At 40.6% G+C, this 21,751-nt stretch overlaps 1 protein-coding gene across 3 annotated transcripts in view; it reads left to right on the forward strand.

Annotated features, from left to right (window-relative positions):
- The window catches only part of NRIP1 (nuclear receptor interacting protein 1), a 103,929-nt gene extending 82,918 nt beyond the window's left edge, over positions 1-21,011 (forward strand). For 2 of the 3 annotated variants that reach the window (XM_074997680.1, XM_074997669.1), the window contains one exon: positions 12,345-21,011. In XM_074997680.1, the coding sequence (XP_074853781.1) occupies positions 12,709-16,200 (3,492 nt within the window). In that variant the 5' untranslated portion in view covers positions 12,345-12,708 and the 3' untranslated portion in view covers positions 16,201-21,011. Of the gene's footprint in view, positions 1-1,069; positions 1,158-12,344 lie in introns of those variants that run through there. The other variant, XM_074997689.1, reaches the window with a different exon arrangement.
- The last annotated feature ends 740 nt before the right edge of the window (positions 21,012-21,751 follow it).

Genomic DNA, 21,751 nt, shown 5'->3' on the forward strand with positions numbered 1-21,751 from the left:
GAAGGATGCATGATGCATGCATCTTTAGGAACTCTGTGGTCTGTTCAGAAAGCTGCAAAATGAAACTTTCTTCCTTGACCAGAAAGTCACTGTTGGAGGTGACAGTGGTGATCCTGGGTGTTCCAGCTTACCCCTTGCTCCCTTGGCTTATGAAGCCATACATAGGCAGCCTGGCCTCTAGTAAAGAGTAGTTCACCTATAGGCTGAGTAAATGCAGAGTGGTGGTAGAATGTGCCTTTAAAAGCCAGATTCAGGAGCCTCCTGACTCAGACCTCACTGAAGGCAACATCCCCCCTCATGCAGGCAGCCTGGTGTGCACTTCATAACTTATGTGAGAACAAGGGGGAAAATTTTCATGCCAGGCTGGATGACTGAGGCAGATCACCTAACCAGTAATTATGAGCAGCAGACAGCAGAGAAATAAGGAGAGCACAGGGAGGGGCATTGCCAGTCAAGGAGGCTTTGAAAAACATCTTTATGAATGACCAGACAGTGACATGACTGTCACATCTGTGGCTCTTTAGGAGGTCCTACCTGTATGATGTGTGATTGCCTGTAAAGCCTGTCCTTGACTTTCTCCCTGCATCTTGGAATGCCAATGGTGAGGAGAGTGTGCAGTTCAGCATGAGCTGCAGTGGGGCTCTTTGCTCCCGTGCCAGGCACTGCACAAGCTCTGTTTGCTACCTTGTCAGCTGCAACATTCCCTCCTGGGTCTCGATGTCACACTGAGTGCTCTCCTCACAATCCACTTTCTTCCTATCAGCCCACCTCTCCTCCAGCATGGTTCTCCACACATTCAACTGTGCCATATCCATGCAAATGGCTTTGTTATGCTCTAGAAACATATCTTCCGGCTTTCTTTTTCTCCTTCAGATCTGTGCCAATCTTGCAGCTGGAGGGAGTGAGGAATGGTAGTCAAAGAGCCCTGTGAGCTCACTGCAACAAAATATAAGTGAAGGCCAGACATTTAGGAGGTACGGTTACTGGAGATGAGATATGATTAACACACAGAGGAATTTCATGAATGAACTTCTGTGGAACACGGTACGGATGTATTCCATGCAAGAACAAATTTTGGCTTTTAAGCATTCTCTCTGCAGCGGGTATTACACCGTTATCTTAAGCGACCTGCTTGTTTCGGTTCTCTTTCAGTCATGGTAAGGCTCAGACTGGGACGTCCTTACAAGCATGGGATTGCAAAAACAGTTTCTGAAGTTGTGCACGCTGCAAGAGGTTGAGGGGGACCTGGGGGCTGTGCCTGTGGTGGTCACGATGCTTCTACTTTGCTGTGGCAATGAACCTTTCCCTTCCCCTCCCCCGCACGGGTCTGAGGAAGGGAAGGGAGTTGAGGATGGGCAGGCATGGCAGTGTGGCTTATGTTACTCAGGCTTTGTGTCTCTCGCAGTCACCATATGCTTCTACTCTGCTCTGCTGTAAATAACAATTAGTTTTTTCCCCTAGGAGCCTGGGGTGGGTAGGAGAGCTGGTCAATGTATGGTGGAGCAGTTTGTGTTATAGTAGCTTAATGCTTCTTCCTCTGCTGTTTCTAGATTTGCAAAGGTTGCAAACATTGTTAAAGAACAGATTCTAGCTGAATGTGGACAGAAGTCTGGTCAGTATGCTGCACTGCTCTGTGATGCAACAACAGCAGACTATTTACTCATGGCTTGGCATGGAAAGGTGTCCTCTGTGAAGGAGGCTGGAATAAGGCAGGCCTCCCCAAAAACCTTGAGAGAAATTAAAGCATACCTGTCTGAGAGCTTTACGGAAATATGCAAGGAGGATCAGCACTCCCTCCCCAGACATGTTAACAAGTTATTCCAGGGTCCTGAGCTGTGTAGGCACAGCATCCACCGCAGATCACATTATTGCTTTAACACACTTGTTGCATGATTGAAAATGAGAACTCACCAGAGATGCCATCCCCGCAATCAGAATCTGGCTGCGTAATGTCTTATGTGGAAGGGATGAGATCCAATGTTATAGAAAGCTTGTGGCTTTCAGTGAGATCAACTGTTTTTTCATTTGCTGACCATTGTCGTTGGCCGTCTTTTTTCCTCACCCATGTCCTCCTTGCTGTTGCCAGAGGATTCTTGAGGAATCTCTTGGGAGGTATCATGGACGCTTTGAGAACAGTGGTTGGGTCCCTGCCTAGAAATCCATGCCGCTGCTGATAGAAGTGGCGTGTTTTTGGCAATGACCCAGAACATTGGTTTGCTTCCTTTGTTTCACTGAGCACTGCTGGGCATCCCTGACGTATCCTTTTCCTCAATGCCCTGTGAGATCTTGACATAGGTGTCAGTGTTTCTTTTGCTGCTTTGTAGTTTTGCTAGCACAGTCATCCTTCCCACTGCCGCCACCACCCCACAGCAATGAGGTCCTGTATCTCATGCATGCTCCATGCTGGAGCTTGTCTATGACCCTGGGAATTCATGGGCAGATATGCTGCTGAGGTGTGCTGCTTGCTGTGATTGCCGCACTGGCCAAAGAGGAAATGATGTTCAAATTGTCCTGGGCCGTTACCTGTACACCTGAAAAGCAGTAGAACTGAAAGTGGTGGCCAGAGTGGGGCACTGTGGGATACCTCCAGGAGGCCAATATCAAATTTCCCAACGGTCCCTCTGCACTACTCTAAGGTCGACCATGCAAAGTCAAATTTGGCGATACCCCTCATGAAAAGCAGGCGTACAGAAGTTGACCATAGGAGCCCTTAGAGTTGACAGAATGAGTCATGTAGCGTGGGTCGATTGCTTAGAAATTTGACTTAAGATGACCTAATCTCCTAGTGTAGACAAAGCCATTGTTGTAGCTAGAGATAGTGTCTTTCAGTAATCCACTGTAAAGAAGCTAAAAGTGCGGATAACCCTGGTGAGGTCAGTAATGGCCTAATTCACAGCATCTACTATGTGCCATCCCTCAGCACTTCCAGAATATTAACTGGCTAAAGTTTACACAGAGAAGGCATTTTTTTTATTGCCTCAGAGTGACCGTTCTGCTGCAGCACTGAGAGAGAGAGAATGACTGTCTTGGTCTAGCTATTCTCTGCAAAAAAAAATTTTGAAATCTGTCTAACTAAAAACACTCCATTATGTCACAAGATGGAAACAGAATAGCATTTTTGGTGTCCATGGACTTCTGGATGATCTAATGGCCGTGAAGAGATAGTTAGGACCTGGAAAGATTATGTATATGTAACTTGATGAACCTGATGGGTGTGCCTCACTCAAGAACAACACTTATGCATGCAGGACTATCCTCTTGGGGGCATATAAGCTGCGTCTACACGCGCACGCTACTTCGAAGTAGCGGCACCAACTTCGACGTTAGGCGGCAAGACGTCGAAGTCGCTAACCTCATGAGGAGATAGGAATAGCGCCCTACTTCGACGTTCAACGTCGAAGTAGGGACCGTGTAGACGATCCGCGTCCCGCAACGTCGAAATTGCTGGGTCCTCCATGGCGGCCATCAGCTGGGGGGTTGAGAGATGCGCTCTCTCCAGCCCCTGAGGGGCTCTATGGTCACCGTGGGCAGCAGCCCTTAGCCCAGGGCTTCTGGCTGCTGCTGCAGCAGCTGGGGATCTATGCTGCAGGCACAGGGTCTGCAACCAGTTGTCAGCTCTGTGTATCTTGTGTTGTTTAGTGCAACTGTGTCTGGGAGGGGCCCTTTAAGGGAGCGGCTGGCTGTTGAGTCCGCCCTGTGACCCTGTCTGCAGCTGTGCCTGGCATCCCTATTTCGATGTGTGCTACTTTGACGTGTAGACGTTCCCCCCGCTGCGCCTATTTCGATGTTGGGCTGAGCAACGTCGAAGTTGAACATCGACGTTGCCGGCCCTGGAGGACGTGTAGACGTTATTCATCGAAATAGACTATTTCGATGTTGGCTGCACGTGTAGACGTAGCCATAGACTACCAGTTTAAACAGAGTTCAGATGGGTTAGTATTTTAATGGTGCAGGAGACACTATAAATGAGTGGGTGTAATTAAGCTCAGAAAAATACTATGTCCTCGCAGGATATGTTTGAGATGCCAGGGAGGGCTTGGAATCAGCTGGTTCATGGTGGTGCCAGTTGTTGGCACCTCTATCAGGCTGTTGTCAAGGCTTCCAGAAACTCTATTTTTATCTTTTAAAAAAAAAGCTTGTTTTTAATCACTGTGAAGAAGGCTTAAAAACGGTGATCATGTACTTGAGTTTGCAGGTAGTGTGGAACAATGGAGGTGTGTGTGAAGTGTGCGAGCCACCTTAGAAGGTGGCCAGTGATGCTTTAAATGTCAACCATTTCATTCCTCACAAATGTGTACAGTTGCTCTAATCACAGCAGACTCTTTGGTACCAGAAGTACACTTGAAAGATACCACCGATTTCTCTTTTTTTTCATTGATCATAAAGAAGCCAAGCCCAAGCAGCCTAGTGTTGCTCAGAGATCCATATATTCATATTTTGAACCTCCCCACAGACTGCTGTGAGTGAGGTCTCTCATTTTGAATCGCATGGGTGGAGATGAATTGTGGGGAGAGCTTGGGAAAGTACCATCAAAACACACACACAGACGCACACATTGGGCCCTCTGGGTGCAGCAGGTATGTTCCTTACAACAAAACATAAAATGAAGGTCTTGACAGTACATAATGGGTATCATGTTTTCTAGAATTTAAGAAATACCATAATGTATAGTAATGTATAAACACATTAATGTCACACCAGGAAATGAAGAAATTAACCTTTGAGCTGACTACAGTCCCCCACCCCCCCGACCCCCGTGTTTATGCGGGACTTTGGTTTCTGGCTCTTTTTCCTTTCTTTCCTGATCCTTTCACCTACACCCACTCCCTAGATTCATGGAGAATTGTCCTGTGATAACTTTGGAGCAGGAGGGTGGAGGAAGAGAGATTTCCCAGATATCTGAACACATTTGCTGCATGTGAGGAGGGGATATTTGTGCACAGCTTCTGATCTTTGTTTAAATGTCAAGGGCAGAGATGTAACTAAAACTTGTTGCTTTTAATTTCATATTGGCCTTACACCATAAAAGAAAACTCAAGCTAAAACTCATCTGCCACAATAGCTATCCTTATGCTGTTTCTTTGGGATTTGATTCTGTCACTTTGTTCACGCTGGTAGGAACATTTGTTGTATTAGCCGTGAGCTTTGTGTTCATGTCAATTTTGTGTGATTGAGCTCTTCACAATATTGAATTGCTGACCTGCTGTAGTGAAATAAGACATTTTGATTTCTTCTTGAGTCAGGTTGTCCTCCAATCTGGAACTAGTTTCCCTGAGCATTATTCAGAATTGTACCTTTTTAAAATTACCTAGTTTGATTATAAATATCTAAGTATCAGCCATGGCATGTTGTGTTCGAATGGAGAAGTATGAATGTGTAATGCTGACGGACCTGGGTTGTCAGCAGGAGGGATGGAACCTGCTATCCTGGGGGCTCAACCCCTGTTCTCTACCACGTAAGCTAAAGTCAAGGTAGCTCTCAGCCAAGGCTGTCGACAAGGGAGAGTGAAGTCTCTATTCTGTGGTCTCAGCACCTCTGGGGTTGCACATACAAGAGTACAGGTTGGGGTGGGGGAAATACGTACTACCTCCTTCTTACATTCTGAGCATAACTCTTTTGTTTGGTCTCGATATCAAGAATATGTATAGGTTGACTTTCACTTAAGAGCTATTTGTTGTATGGTCCAAATCAGTTTAAAGAACTCTGTGTCGTAATTTCATGTACCAGCCAGTGATCAAACCTTCCCTGATACAGTGCGGTCTTCGTAGTATGAACTAATTAATCAAAACAAAGTAAAATAATGACAAGAGAAGGTTTTGTTTCTATTCCACCATTTTGTCATCAGAGTGATCTGCCAGGTGATACGCATCTGTAAGACACAATGGTTGATCCCTTTTCTAGACTATGGATATTGTTGATGTCTTGTAGAATTCAAATAGCCAAATCTGAGCATGGCAAGCTGTCTTTGTAATATAGGGAGCTATTATAAGGAAGCTGTTAAAGCAGCCCTCCTTCATTAAGGTGTTTTGGTGTTCGTGATGGACAGTTCATAATCCGCTTCCTTAAATTCACTTCTGTTGCTTCATAGCTTCATATTGAAAAATGGTGGGGCAGGGGGATGGACATTTAAAAGCGGTAAGCCTGTTCTTCACTGCATTTGCATCCTTTTGCAGTCATTTATGCCTGCCATAAGTGAGTTCAAAATATCACCATTTTGGTATGGAAATGTTGAGTGCAAGTGTAAATTGCTGCACAACACCAAGTCACAGAGAGTCAGGCTGTGTGTTGCCAGTGATGGTGAAGCACCTGTCTGGTCTTTAGCAAAACATACTGTTCAGGAAAGACAAGTGGACTTGTGGGTACAACCCTGGACTAGGCTATAGGACTTCTAAATTCTACTCCCAGCCTTGCCACTTCATGTGTTCTAAAGAATTGCATCTAGGTCCCAGAATTTAAAGGGAAGCCTAAATCTGAAAGTGTTCCTGTTTGAAAATGCTGTGTCAGATCACTGCATGTAACTTGCTCTTTTTCCTGCTCACAGTGTGGATACCCACACTTTTTATGAGAAGTCCTGTAGGGGGCCCCTCCAGGCATAGCAGATTCTCTAGCTTTGTGTCTTTATTAGCACATAATTACTACACTTCATGAGATGTAGTAGGGATGTAGAGGAGTGATCTCCAGGTTACCCAGCCAGAGAATTCCAAGGAAGCACCATGGGAACAAACTTGACTACCCGTAAGTGTGAGTAGCCCTTCAGCTGGAATTATGTAGTCCAATGTAATTTACTTTCATTATCTACTCCTTTAGAAATTATTTGTTTTAAAATGCAATTCTGAGATAGTGATGATACTGCAATAGTTGGTAAAATATCAGCAAATCAAAATGACATTGGAACTAACTTTGGATTTGATTTATTGGGCTGGAGATGCAATATGCATGTATACACAGTTAGTTAAACAGACGACTGGCAATTTTCTATGGTCTCAGATTAGGTTAAGCTGCTTTTTAGAAATAAACTCATTCTTGTAATTTTTCATCATTTTAATGGCATCTTGGAAGTTCCTTTTTTGCTTAAGTAGTGGTTTAACTTTAGAAAGTGATATTTCCAGAAATTGAATTACCTTTGGCGGCAGAGGTATCTTACTGTTTTGTGTTTTTTTTTTTGTTTTTTTTTTTAATAACACCTTAAAATAAAGTGATAAACCTTTTTTATCCCATCTTTTGAAGTCACCAAATGTGTAATCTCTAGCACTGATGCTGTAAACACCTGGAAGTTACTGCCATGGTTCACGCTAAGGTGTACCTTTATCCTACTACCTAGTCTCTCCCTGTGCTGTCCTTCCAAGTAACAGTCCCAGCATCTGGTCTCCTTTAGTGTGGAATCCTGAAATTCATATTCCAACGCCCCTAGTTAGCAACTGTGCTACCTTAGCAGGTCCAAGTAGATTTGCTCCCTGCTTCTAGACTTCTGTTTTACTGTAAGCATACCTTTTCATTCAAGAAGGAGCCAGTCTTAGCTTCGTATTTCAGGGACCAACCTTCCTTCCTTCCTTGGCACTGGGGTTCCTTTTGCTTTTCTGCAGACCTTCCTGTTTCTCTCAATTTCAGGGCAAAAACCTTTTAACCCCTCACAAGTGTTTTCCCATTTGGATTTCTCTCTTCCCACCCACCCACCCATCTCTCTTATGGAGTTACCATCCAACCTGTTGGCCAGAGCATGGTGGGGTTAAGAGGTCAAAGGAATTGCCACCAGTACTATTTGTTAGCCTAATTAACTGTACTTATCTACGTATTTAACTTCAGTATCTAGTTATAGAGATTAATGCATGTTAAAGATCCATTGCAGTAAGGTTACTGCGTTGTTCAAGAATAAATGCACTGCTGAAGGTTTATTTACTGTTTACTTCATTCTTCCAGCATGTTTGGTACAATTTTGCATTTTGCTTTCTTTTTGGTGCTATAGCTTTTTTAATACTGTGTATTAATGTTTCGTATATAATTTTGAACTGTAAAAGTTTATTGCAAATCTCTTAACCCTGTATGTCCAATGTGAGTATTGTCAGTACTCCTGAGCTATCTTTGTGAGATTCTGAATCTAAACTTAATCTCAGTTTCCATAAAGCCATGAGTATTATTGCTGGGTACTAGTGGAACAAAAGTACATAAAGCAAAGAGGCTTTTGAAATCTGCAAGTTTGAGGCATGTGACTTTTAGCTCCAGACCCAAGAAACTGTTGCTAGCAGGTCCTCTGCTTCCCTTAAAAATATGAAAGGTGTCTGTCATCCTCTGCACCTGATTTGAGACCCAGTTTAATTCTCTCAACAGATTTGTTCAACACACTGTTGTACATACAGTATTGTGTAGATTTCTATAATATATAATAACTGATCCATGGCTTGCCTTATTTACATTATTAAAAGGGCAGATGATGTCCTCATACGTCTGTGTGTACTTTTTTAGATATAATCTTTAGTAAATGGCCACTCTGACCAATTTGTTCATATCTCTAAACTTCAGCTTCTCCTCTTCTGAATGTTTTTAAAAACTGAATTGTCAATGGGTACTAGCTAGTATCAGAGGTCCTATGCACCTGAGGGATTTGCATACACTGTCTTTTTTTAATTATTTAGTAGTGGTGAGAGATTTAATTTCAATCAGGTATTGACATAACCCACAGAACATTAGCTAAAGTCTTTAAAATATCTTCTGTAGATAACTTTTATGTTGAGCTTTCTTTGTTATTTTGTATGATATAAAGAAGGCTTGGAGAGAGTCAGGTTTTCGCTCTCTCTCAACCCCTTCTCCTCCCCTCCATTTGTGTGTATAGGTTTCTTTTAATAATTAAAAAAAAAAAAAAAAAAGAAAAATCTCAAGGCTGTCTAGTCTTATTCTCTGGTTTTGTTGAAGAACTTATTGGAAGATTAGAACATGCTTATTATAAATGCTGATAGCTTTAATTGGAGGGAGTGGTATGCTGAAATGTTAAAGTCCTTTCTCCAAAATGTTAATGGTAAACAAAAACTCAATTCTCACTATTTTGATCTCAGTGATGGCATTTCATTCATCAACCCTTACAGACTCTGTCCAGGACAAACAAAATCTGGATTTCTCATTTTCTACTACCGTGGGTTTTACACTGTCATTTGTCCTGAAATATCAAAGTGGTTCTAAATTGGATTATCATAAATCTTTTGGAATGGTAGTACTTGTGTGTTTTTAAAAAAATTCGAGGATGAACACCATTTTTTAGCTATGAAAGCATTCAAATTATTTCTGAAAAGAATTCTGTTGAGGTGAATGCTGCCTTCAGAATCTTCTGTGGGCTCTTGAGTTTCCTCAGAAATCTGCAAAGACAGCAGTAATAAACTACTTTCTCTTTGAATACCTACTATGCCAAATATTTGTAGGTGGTCTGTTGAGAGTCCTTTCTTGCCTTAAGTGCAGACCACACCCATACTAGGTCTTTACCACCACTGTACGTTATTCTACGGCAGGGGTCAGTCGACCCCTTTCTGAGGTGGAGAGCCAAAATTTGAACTTTTGATCCCTTTGTATGGTCTATGCACGTGATTATTTTATTTATGAATGAAGCTGTTGTAACTAGAACTATTAGCAATTTTAAGAAAGTAAGATGCAGAGCTTCACCGTTTAGGTGGTAGTAGTTAGCATGAGCTGGTTTTCTGCTAATCCATAGGTGGTATGGCTTTGAGCAAGCATCTAGCTGCATGGGGGAGGAGGCCTGGGCTGACCTCTTGCCTTGAGTGCTGATGATAATTGGCTGGTGTGCCACGGGTTGCTGAACCCTGTTCTACTGCACCACAGCCAGCCACTGCCTGTAGTGTTTTCATGTTTACAAGTCCTAGACAGCTCGTCTGCTTGTTTCTCTGAAAGGAAGCAACGGTAGCTGCACTTCACTCTGCCTTTCTTCAGGCTCTCAGCCTCCCTGCCCCTTTACAGGGCTGCCTTCCTCTGTGTTTATCCTCTCCCTCCTGTTGGGCTTGCTTCCCCCTCTAATTAGCCATTCAGCTGTAACTCCAGCTTTTTAACTGATCCTGTGATTTTGACTGTGATTAGACTCCAGTTAATTTATATTGATAGCAATTTGAGTGGCAAGGTACTGAGTCAGCTCCTGACTCAGCACCTCTCTTACATAGCCTTAGTTTATTAGCACTGCATTTGTCAACTACTTGATGTTCCCATTAGGAACCCACATTTTCAGGGACTGCTGATTTTACTTGACGTTTAGTTGATATTTGGTAAGAGGCTACCCAGGGGCTCATTGTTCGGAAGAAGCTGCAACTTTTAAATAGCTTTTAGTTAAATGGATCCAAATGTAACATAGGTCTTTAGGACATGTTTATATCTTTGGCGTAACATAGAAATAACCATAATTAATTCTGTTAGAAAGCCTGGGTAGCGTGTGGCACTGTCTGTAAGAGCAAGGCTTAGACTTCAGAAATCTTTAGATGACTTTAGGCTTGATATTATAAAAATGCCAGCATTTCATAGTCTACTGATATTTTCAGAACTGAGGCAACCCTTTAGCCTCTATGTATATCTCTTCAGTGCGATTTGGCCACAGCATCATCAACAGCAAAACCTTGTTCTTTAAATATGTATTCATACTACATGTATAGGACATCATAGAGCCTTATTTCCCTTCCACCTGTAACAGTTTATTTCCATTTACTTGAGCATTTTTACACCAGCTGAACACTGTTGATAAGAGAGTGCAGCGTAGCGATCCCAGCTGTTGCAATGTCCATAGAGGATTCATTCTTGTTGCCCAAGTAATACTGGTAGGTTATATCTACACTAGACATAGAAGTAAACTGCCAATACCCAATTTTAGCTATCCTAATTGAGCCAATTGCAGAAGATCGACCTTCCTTGTTCCTCTCCTCTTGCAAGAAGTACCGGGGTTGATGTTGACCCCGGGAGCATCTTCTCACACATGAAATCTCAGAAGATCAACCCTGAGCATGTCGATCTTCTGCTGTAGTGTGGCACTAGTCTCAGGATTTGTAGACATAAGAGATTATTGGGAATCTGTCTCACTGTATTCCAGTGCAAGAGCCATTGTTGGGCTTTCCAGGGAAGACTTTTATGATGATTTTCTACTGTCACTGATGGAGCAGCGGGGGAGTGGGAAGGAGTTGTCCTGGATATTAAAATAAAGCTGGGAAATAAAGGGGCAGTTGCCTGACTTAGTATAAGTTCCCTGGAAATTAATGTAAAAATAAAATGCCTCCAAGTAGCCATGTACTCAAAACTCTTCCCCTTCCCTCTGCTTTTCTGTTTGGCCTACAATGTGACTGCTGCAAGCTGGGAGCAATGAGGGAGGAATTGAAGGGTGTAGTTGTCCACGTTCAGTGCAGTGAAGGGATCTGTTGTATTGTGCCCATTGACAATTGGAGGGGTGATGTGCATCTCATGACATGCTTCTCTAACTGGTACAGCTTACTGGCGGTATGCAAGCTCGATGTTCCATCTGTTTTAACGATATATTTAAGAAGATTGTTCTTGAACTAATGAATTTTGGGAGCCACGACTCGGAGATTTGTGTTGATTTGTAGAAGTGGAGCAGGGAAGTGGCCGCTTTGGAAATGTAAGCGTGTGACAATTAATGAAAGACCAAGGCAAACTATTTAGCATTAGGGAAAGGAGAGAAATGATTTTAATTGGCACCTGGTCTGGGATGGCAGAGTTCATTTGTTTTTACTTTTAAATCTCCAATGTCACCCATCTGCCAGACAAACATAAATAAAACCAAGCTACCTATTAACAAATAAACCCAGTACAGATTCAAAATTTAATCTTAAAAACAGTCTTCAGGCTTCCCTCTTCTACCACTGATCCTCCTTAAATTGGTTTGTATCCAAAACAATGGATGGAGTGCAGGGTACAAGGTTTATTTGCAAAAGATAAGTTTGAAATATATGCCAACTTAATTTTTTAAATTGTGAACATGTGAAATACATTGAGATTTTCCTTTTATGTACTACTGTTCTGTTTTGTGCCATTGAGTACATATTTCCAGGTGTATTCATGATTTCCTCAATACCTAGGCACATAAGCATTTGTTCCCTCTAAAAATTATCATTCTCTAGGGTAATTTTATTTTTTTTCCTTTTTGGTTCAGGCTTTGTATAATTGAATATTTTTCTTTAATTTGGCTGTTTATTACATATGCGTGGCTGGTTATTTGCAATGATTTAATCAGTGTGCAGGAAACATGATACTAAAAAAAAAAAAAGTGTGTCCTGTGTCACTGGAATTTGTCTTTGTTCTAGGTCTCTCCCTTGTATGTTTCCTGACCATTTTTATTTGTCTTTTCTCTTTAGGAATTGGGCAAGCATGATGGAGGTGAAAAAAGATGAAAAACAAGCTGAGATACTGGACAAACGTGAAGAAAATGGATGTTTAATAACTTTATTACATTTGGAACCATGTGCTAAGTAATATTTGTAGACAAATTTCATAACTATTCCTTTATCTCTTTGGAGATTTATGACTGAAAATTTGGCTCATTGGTGATATATGCTGGAAGAAGCCTGCAGGGAATGTAACTCTTGCTTGAGTTCAAATTATGTGAAAGAGTTATAGACTGCTGCCTGTTATTTATTGCCCTTGCATCTCAATTCAGCCACACCAAACTCATCTTTAAAGTGAATCGAAACAGAGCTTTTGTGGATACTTTTATTGAACATGACTCATGGAGAAGAGCTTGGCTCTGAGATGCATCAGGATTCTGTTGTTCTAACTTATCTAGAGGGATTACTAATGCATCAAGCAGCGGCAGGCGCAGGTGCTGTCCTTGACAAAAAGCCTACAGGGCATAGTGGGGAGGATCAAAACTTAAAGATTTCTGGAAAAATATTTCCCAACAGTCAAAGTAATGGTCCAGTTCTTAACACACCTACATATCCAGCATCTGGCATGTTGCATCTCAAAAAAGCAAGACTATTACAGTCTTCTGAAGACTGGACTGCAGCAAAGAGAAGGCGGTTGTCTGAGTCCATTGTGGATTTGAACGGAAAAAAAGAAGCGTTACTAGCTGGCATGGTTGAAAACGTGCCTAAAGGCAAACAGGATAGCACATTACTTGCCTCTTTGCTTCAGTCGTTCAGCTCCAGGCTGCAGAGTGTTGCTCTGTCACAACAGATAAGACAGAGCCTCAGGGAGCAAGGGTATTCCCTCAGCCATAATTCTTCACAAGTGGAGAAAGATGTAAGGTGCTATGGTGTTGCATCTAGTCGCTTGAAGACTCTGCTGAAGAAAAGAAAAGCAAAAGATCAAAAGCTGGACACCACTCTGCCTGATGTTACAACAAATCTGCCTAAAGAGAGGTTTATAGAATCTCCACATACAGGGCAAAGTGGACCCAAGGTGATGAATGAGCCTCTCTCATGTGCTGCAAGATTACAAGCTGTTGCAAACATGGTAGAGAAAAGATCTAGTCCTACTGCTTCACCTAAACCCAGCGTAGCTTGCAGTCAACTAGCTTTACTGCTTTCAAGTGAAGCTCATTTGCAGCAGTATTCCAGGGAACATGCTTTAAAAGCACAAAATGCAAATCAGGTGGCAAGCGAGAGACTTGCTGCCATGGCCAGGTTACAAGAGAGTGCCCAGAAAGACCTTAGCCATTTCAGCCTATCAAAAGGAATGCCAAGCCATCTTAATGGTCAGATGAGGTCATCAACCAAAACAATAACAAACAAAAGCAATATGGCACCGTTTCAGGTCCCCACTGGTCTCGCTCATTCACCTGCCAAAAATTTAGGGTATAAAAATACTTTGGAAAGAACCCATTTAAAACCATCTCCTAGCAACAGTTTGCTCTTACATCTTCTTAAAAGTCAGAATGCTCCTAAACACACACAAAGGCTTGAGCAGAATAAGAGATCAGGTATGTTTGAGGACAGCAGCACACCCACTACCGTGGATGAGTATTCAGACAACAATCCCAGTTTCACTGAAGATAGCAGTGATGACGAAAGCTCCCATTCTAACTGTCTTCCTATTGATTTATCTTTCAAACAGAGGACAGACAGACAAGATTCTGTACAGCCTGCTTCTCTAGATAATCTGACCCAGCCATTGTTTCAAAATTGGGATTCAAAAATTCCATGTCTAGAGGACAGTATGGAGCATAAAGAAGATAAAGACACTCCTAAAGATTCAAAACTGAATCCACATCAGAAAGTGACACTGCTTCAGTTATTACTTGGGCACAAGAGTGAAGAAGAAAACCAAGAGAAAAATACAGACCCTCAGGTACCACACAGTGCAGCTGATGTGGCAAATTTTACTGCACAAACTGGTCAGAGGACTCCTGTGACAGAGAGTCCCAGTGCAAATCGAATCACTCCATTAAGCACTCCCCCTTTGCTTATTTCTACAAAAGCAGACTCTCCTATAAATCTCTCCCACCAGTCTTCTCTAGGAGTCAGACAGAATTCACCACCATATGCTTGCAGCCTCCAGCCAGAGAGACTTTTGAATCCAGCTTCTAAACATTTGATAGATCTTACAAAAAATAAAGAACTTCAAGGAACTAAACTGAACAGAAATGAAGGTGCACAAAATTGTGCCGCTTTCAGTGCCAGCAAGCTGTTGCAGAACTTAGCTCAGTGTGGCATGCAGACTTCCATGTCAGGTGAAGAGCAAAGAACCAGCAAACAGCTGCTAACAGTAAACACAGATAAGCCAATAGGGTTGATTGATAGATTGAATAGTCCTTTACTCACAAACTTATCAGGTAAAATTGAAGAAAACAGTAAAATATTCAGTTATCATCCTACCTCCTCTGACCAAGGACTTCCCAGTTCGGAAATAGAAAATCTCCTTGAAAGACGCACCGTCCTTCAGTTGCTTCTGGGAACTCCCAGTAAAGGTAAAAATGAAAAGAAAGAGAGGATACTTTTAAAAGATGAAAATGCACAAGATCAGGCTTTGAGTGAGCAAATATTGGCAGTGAAAGTAAAACCTGAACCTTGTGAAGACTCAAATGCACCTCATAATCCAAATGCCCAGCCAATGAAAGAGAGTAAGGGTAACAACTTTCCAGGGATGGTTCAGTCAGTACAAAGAAACACAGATGCTTCTCCATCATCTAAGGACTTGAAACCTGAGCATCTTTTGCCTGAAGACTTTTCCATTTCAAAAAATGGCTTGTTAAGTCAACTACTGAGACAGAATCAAGATAGTTATCCCAGTGAAGATCTGGAGAGAAGTCACAGAAATAGTGAACTGACACTTCTAGACTCAAAGAGTCTTTGCACCATTCCTAAAAAGAGGAAATTTCATACGGAGCCTTCAGAAAGTCCATTAAAAAAGGTAAAAAGTAATGCGTCTGATGCTTCAAACAATCCTGTTCCTCCTGCAGAGGCATTATATCGGCCTTTGCTTAATCAGCAAGAGCTGAAATACAACAGAAGTGATCTTGAATTTAAATATCCTGCAGGTCACGGTTCACATAATGAAAGTGAAAATAGGAGTTTGTCTAGAGATAGTAAAGGCTTTAATGTGTTGAAACAACTGCTTCTCTCAGAAAATTGTGAGAGAGACTTTTCACAGCATAGGAGTAATGCAGTCACAGAGGGCAAGAAAAAAGGAAACAAACATGTAGCAAATCATAAACCTGAATTTAACGTTTCTGCAGTAAATGCATTAATGGGAAATCCTATGCATCCAAACAGTTGTGTAGATCACAGGACATTTCCGTATCCAGTAGCAATGAAGAGTCCTACCAGTTCCCCATTCTCTGATCATTTGGGATGTACAGTATCTAGACCTGAATCTGACCAATTCAGTGTTTGCCCCAGCCCCAGTGAAAAAGGCCCCATCAGATGGGTTATCACAGGAATGGACAAAAGTGAATATGAGAGAGACTCCCCAAGATTGACCAAAACCAATCCAATATTGTATTACATGTTACAAAAAGGAGGCAATTCTGCTAATAGCCAAGAAGCACATGATAAGAATATTTGGAGAGAACCTTCATTTATGGAAAATTCAACTCCTGTTACAATCAAGGAAGAGTTATTACCTGACACAGAACCTAAACTCCCTTTACATAATGTAAGAAGCCCTTACAATAGCCATATAGGGAATAAGAGCTCCCATCAACACAGTGTGAATGGAGAAGTGTATGGACTTTTGGAAAAAGTGCTAACAATCAAAAAAGAACCAGAGTGAAATATACAATATACACAATGAGTTTACAGTCAGTGGGTTTGAATCTTTGTGTTTAAAAAAAAAAATGGATTACTGTATAAATTGAGCATGATTTGAGAAAAAGCATGATCTTTATTGAATCATTTTCATTTTACAAACTTTTTTTTTCTGGTAATATTTAAAAACATGTAGATATGTTTGCTTTGCAATAGATAGTTGCAAGGAAACTGTGAGAGTTGTAAACTGTACAAGACACAATTCTGTATGCATCAACTAAGTTACAACTAGTTTGTGACTGGAGCCCTATTTGGAACCACAAGTATTTAGGTATGAAATAAAATGTAAGCATACAGCCGAGGTGGTGGTAATAATGCATTTTTCTGCATTTCATTCTTTCCATGTAGCATATATATATATTTTTTTTTTTTTTTTTGCAGTGGGGGGCAGTTTGAGCATAGAGAAAATGTAATTGTTGATGGTTTCTTTAATATGTTTTGTGAAATTAAGAATTTTGTAACAAACGGAACAATACCTCCTGGGTAGTCGTGCATCACATTTGGTAATTTCAGTGGTTAATTAATCAAATGCACAGAAATGTAATTTTTAGTGCATCACAATTGTTTATTTTTCTGGTTCTTTATGAATCATGCTCTCTGTGTGTGTGTGTGTGTGTTTTCTTTTCTCGTCGCCCACTTGCTTTTGACTGGAGCATGCTGCAGAACCTTGAGTAGTGCTCATATAAAGTAGAGGTTATGATTAAAGACTGTTTTTCGGGGGGAGGGTTCGGTGTTTTTATATAAAAGGCAGATTTTCATCTACACTGGGAAAAAAAGAAAAAAATGGAAAAAGGTAATTTATTTTTGTCCACTTTAGCCTGTTGCTTCCCCTATCTTAGGCCAGGTCTACAATCTATGTAAAGTTGACCCAACTGTGTCTCGGGATATGAAAAATCCACACCCATGAGAAACATAGTTAAAAAGACCCAATCTCCAGTGCAGACAGGTATAAATTAATGGGAAAATTCTTCCATCATCATAGCTACACCCTCTCGGGGAGGTGGATTAATGACACTGACAGACAACCACTCCGAACAAGCGTAGAAGTGTCTGCAGTGCAGTTGTGCCATGGTAGAAGCTTAAATGCAGACATGCCCTTATAAAAGGAAGATTTTAAAAGAATTTTAGATTTCTGGGATAGAGACCCGTCCTCTGTGGCCAGAAGACTGTCATTGATTCCAGTTTGTGAAATGTATTTTTCAGCACCTTGTTGCTTTATGGCAAAAGAACAATTGCTGTGTTTACACAATACACATTCTATATTTCAATGGAAATTATAATATATTGGTGGAAAACTTAAGTCTTCCTGTGAATAGAGCCTAATGCATATTCTGCCAGTATTTATTACTCTGTGAGCAGCTGATGTGTGTTTTAACACACTGGCCTTTCATCTCTGAAAACCTATGTTCAGAACAATTCATTGGAGGTCTCAGTGGGTGAAAGTAACATGGTGGCTTTGTTATGTTCCAGAGTGGATAGTGGACTACATCTCGGAAATGGCCTGTCTCCTCTGTCCCCTTGCCTCCACCCAATATTTTGTACATTTGGCAACATCTGTTCAAAATCAGTTTTGGACTAGAGCAATGGCGACTTGTAGATCAAAGCTGAGATGTGGGGCAAGTTGAACACCGCACAATTTCCCAGTGGCCATTGTCAACCCTAAGGAGCATCAGACCTCGATGGAAAGATGCTAAGAACTACTTCCCCTGCCCCCACCCACATTCTTCCTAAAACAAAAATAACTGTATTCCTAACCATAAATACTGCTGAGTCCAATTTATTCAAAATTGGATCATGCACTTATTTTATTGACAAATGTCCATGTTATGAACAAATCCCTATAATATATAGATCAATGAAAGTTGTAGTGGTTAAGAAACACATATTTGACAGTATCTAGTACAAAATATCCCAAAAGGTACAGAGTTACAGAGGGTATTAAAGATACATTTTTATGTTGTCTGGGCAAATCTTTTAAATTTCATTATCACTAGCCTGACTTTAGTTATGTAATAAATTACAAAAAAAGTTGATTTTTTTATCTTTAATAGTCAGCATTGTAAGTGGCCTGCTGACAAATAAAATGTCTCATGCAAATTATTTTTTACAAGGTTAACTATATTTGCCATTGGAATTGAATCTTTTTTTATATGAATCAGCCTGACACACACATTAGAAAAACATGGTATTTGTTCCAGTCATGAACCATGTCTCAAAGTCTAACATGATTATTTTTCTTGAAATTACATGTACATAGCTATGAATTATAGAATAATAGTCCCTAGAATAAATATAGGAGTCTAGTTGAGGGGCACTGTTTACTTCATACACAGTAGGAAGCATTGTGAATGTGTATGAAGTAGATGTGGTTAGAAAACTTCTGTCAAAACAAAATTCTGATGGAAAAGTGATTGAAAAACTTCAGTGGTTTCTAGTCAACCTTAACAAGTGGCAAAGAAGCCTAAAGTGGGTGCTTACCCTTGTATTTATTCTATGGTAGACTATTATTGTTTATAATGAATATTTTTTTAAAACTTACGTGACGTTTTAGTTAAAATGTTAACCATGAACAATTTTAGCTTTCCTTTTTAGATTAGGTTAATGAAAGAGAATTACAACTCTCAGATGTCAATAAATTGCAATACAGCATAATATCATTTTAGAATGTGTTGATAGAAAAATCTCACCCATGGAAGAATTTACAACAATGGCCAGTCAGTAAGACCCTGGAGAAGAGGTGAGGTCACTCTGTTGACACACTGTTCCTGTTAAACTGGTTACTTCAGTTAACCACTGGGAGGGTGGGAATGTTGTCTACATTAGCTTCCTCAGTATAATACCAGTGTGTGTTTTTTGCCTAGCAATGAGAATATTAAAGATGGGTTGCTGCCCCCACTCTCCACCCCCATCCTCTTCCATGCTGCCAACCTGAAATTAATTACCAAGATTAAGCAGAACCTAAAAGGCCGCATAGCATTCTCTTAGCTTCCACCCAGGAGTTACTGGGGGGAGATCACCAAAATCTCCTTTATAGATTTCTCTTCCCTATTGTTCAATCAGACAGCATGCAAGGGCAGGAAAGAATAGTCAGCAGGACTTGCTTTCTAGTTGCAGCAGATCTCTGGGTTCTGGAATCCACATGGATTCTGAAGGATACTTTCTCACGGCTCTGTATCCTTAGTAATCCTCATCCCCATGGCCCAGTAGACCCCTGTTACCAAGACACATGCAGCTGGTGGTTTTCCCCATTACCACTCCTCAAATGGGGGTGTCCAGCTGTGGGAGTGAGGAACAAAAGACAGTATACCCTGGGAAGGGGAAGAGAATGGGGTTGCAACTTAGCCCTTATTTATATCTACATGGAACTTTCTTAAATTATCATACTGTGGATGGGAACTAGGCTAGGAGATGGGTTCAGGTTTGGTAAATAACTTCTGTGGGACCTGACTGACAAACTCTAGGTATGCAGCACCATGGTGGAAGAGGGGCTTGTGCTGCAGTTACAAAGGAGTGCAGAATACTCCCAATTACTAAGGTGGAGAGTGCCAAGAATTGCACGGTCTCAATAAGAAATGAGCTGTAAGGGACTGAGGGCAGAAGTGCTGTGTTTTGGCTTTTCTTCTGCCTCAGTGCTAGAAGAATAAACGGCTAAGGTGCACCTGGCCATAGGGGAGAGAATCAAGACCAGGGAGGCTTCCACTGATACCGCTTAACCATTGTTTCAGGTTGAACAGTTTATGAACATCAGAAGATTGAAAGGGAATTCAGCCATATTTTTCACTTGTTTTAGCCCTCAATTGTTTATAGCATTTTAAAAATGCTTAATTTACAATTTTTTAAAAAGTAAAGATATAAATGATTTAAAATTTCCCTGCTAAATATTGTCAGTGAATGAGTATTACAGCTCTCATTGACATCTGTGAAATATTACCAGTTTGTCCTCTGCCGCATCTTACAGAAGAGTAAACTGGTAAGTATATATATATAAAATATATATATATATATATTTATATATGTAAATAAATTGACTTGTTAAACATATAATATGTTGAAATTGGTTTTTAAAAGGTGATGTAAATAGTGATTTCCTTAATGAAAAATACATATTTTGTATTGTTCTAATGCAAAGGAAAAAACCTTTTAATCTTTTTTTGTTATGTATATTCTATGTATAAGTGTAAATACGATCCGATAAGTTTAAAACTTTTGCATGTAAGTATACAGCTGCAAGTCTGGAAGAATGTGTAGAAAATAACTTTTATTTAAAGGTGTGATTACCTGCTGCATGAAAAGTGCATGGGGGACCCTGTGCATCTGTGCATTGGCAAAAATGTCTTAAGTCAGGTCAGTTCATCAAAACACAACAGTATTCAATTTCTGGACATGACTCCTGCTGTGGTATTTTAGCTTTGTGAAAGAATGTGCTTCAAATCAAAAGGGTCTAAGGGGGAAAAAATACCCTCAAAACTACTTGTAAAGCATTAAGCCCTCATGTGACTATAGTCAGTAATACATGTTTTGAACTTGGTTTAAATAGAATATTTCACCATTGAAAAACAATGGAATTATAGTTCTCATTGCATATATAAGAATCCTGGGGTTTACTGCAACCAAGTTTGTTGTGATATGTTTTCAGTAATATAACTGGTCTCATTTTTATTAGAAATTAATTTCTTCATGTGATGTCATAAAACTTGTACATACCGCAGAGTGAATTTTTTTTAAATCTTTCAGTGTTTACTTCCAGCAGAAAATTTGAATAAACGAAAAAAATGCATTGTGTTGATTGGTTTTTAAAATCTACTTTGTGTGTCCTTTCTTTGTTTTGAGTCTTTGTCCAGTAAATTTTTATGTAAATTTTCATCAGCCTAAAATAAGTGCAAGATTTCAAGGACCTCATATCTTCAACAAAATGTGCAATAGGAAACCAATGAATGCTGGTGAAAATGAGTTAGCATAATGGCTAAGATTTTCAGCCTGAGAGTCAACATCATTTTAAATTCTGATGTCTGTGTAGATGTCCTTTGTATTTATTACTGTGATGTTATTTTAACAACTGTATGGTACAGAAGTGTTCCACCACAGACTTTGAAGCAAGTATGAGAAGAACTTGTTCTAAACATGTTCTATCTGGAGTTGAACAACTACAGGCGAGTAGTTCAGTTTAATTGTTACACGTTACACAGTTTCCTTGTCTGCACTGTCAGGCAGGATGGTGAATATCTGTTCATAAAACTCTCTCTGGTAACTTCATGTGGAAAGTATGACTTGAATGAGAGTAGGGGCAGATCCTTCTTTCATTGAAGTTGATGCACAACTCCATAGGCTACGGTGGGGTCAAGCCCTTGTTGCACCTCACAACTTCTTGTTCTGAGGGAGCCTAAAGCACTTAGGCCAGAATGTTCTCAGGAGTCTGAGAGTTGTCTAAGTCCCATTCAGTTCAATGGGATTTGGGCATCTTACTACCTGACACAACTTTGCATGTATTGGCTTCAAACTGCATGTGCATAATACTG

This window comes from Carettochelys insculpta, chromosome 1, assembly GCF_033958435.1.
Source record: "Carettochelys insculpta isolate YL-2023 chromosome 1, ASM3395843v1, whole genome shotgun sequence".
Taxonomy (NCBI): Eukaryota; Metazoa; Chordata; order Testudines; family Carettochelyidae; genus Carettochelys; species Carettochelys insculpta.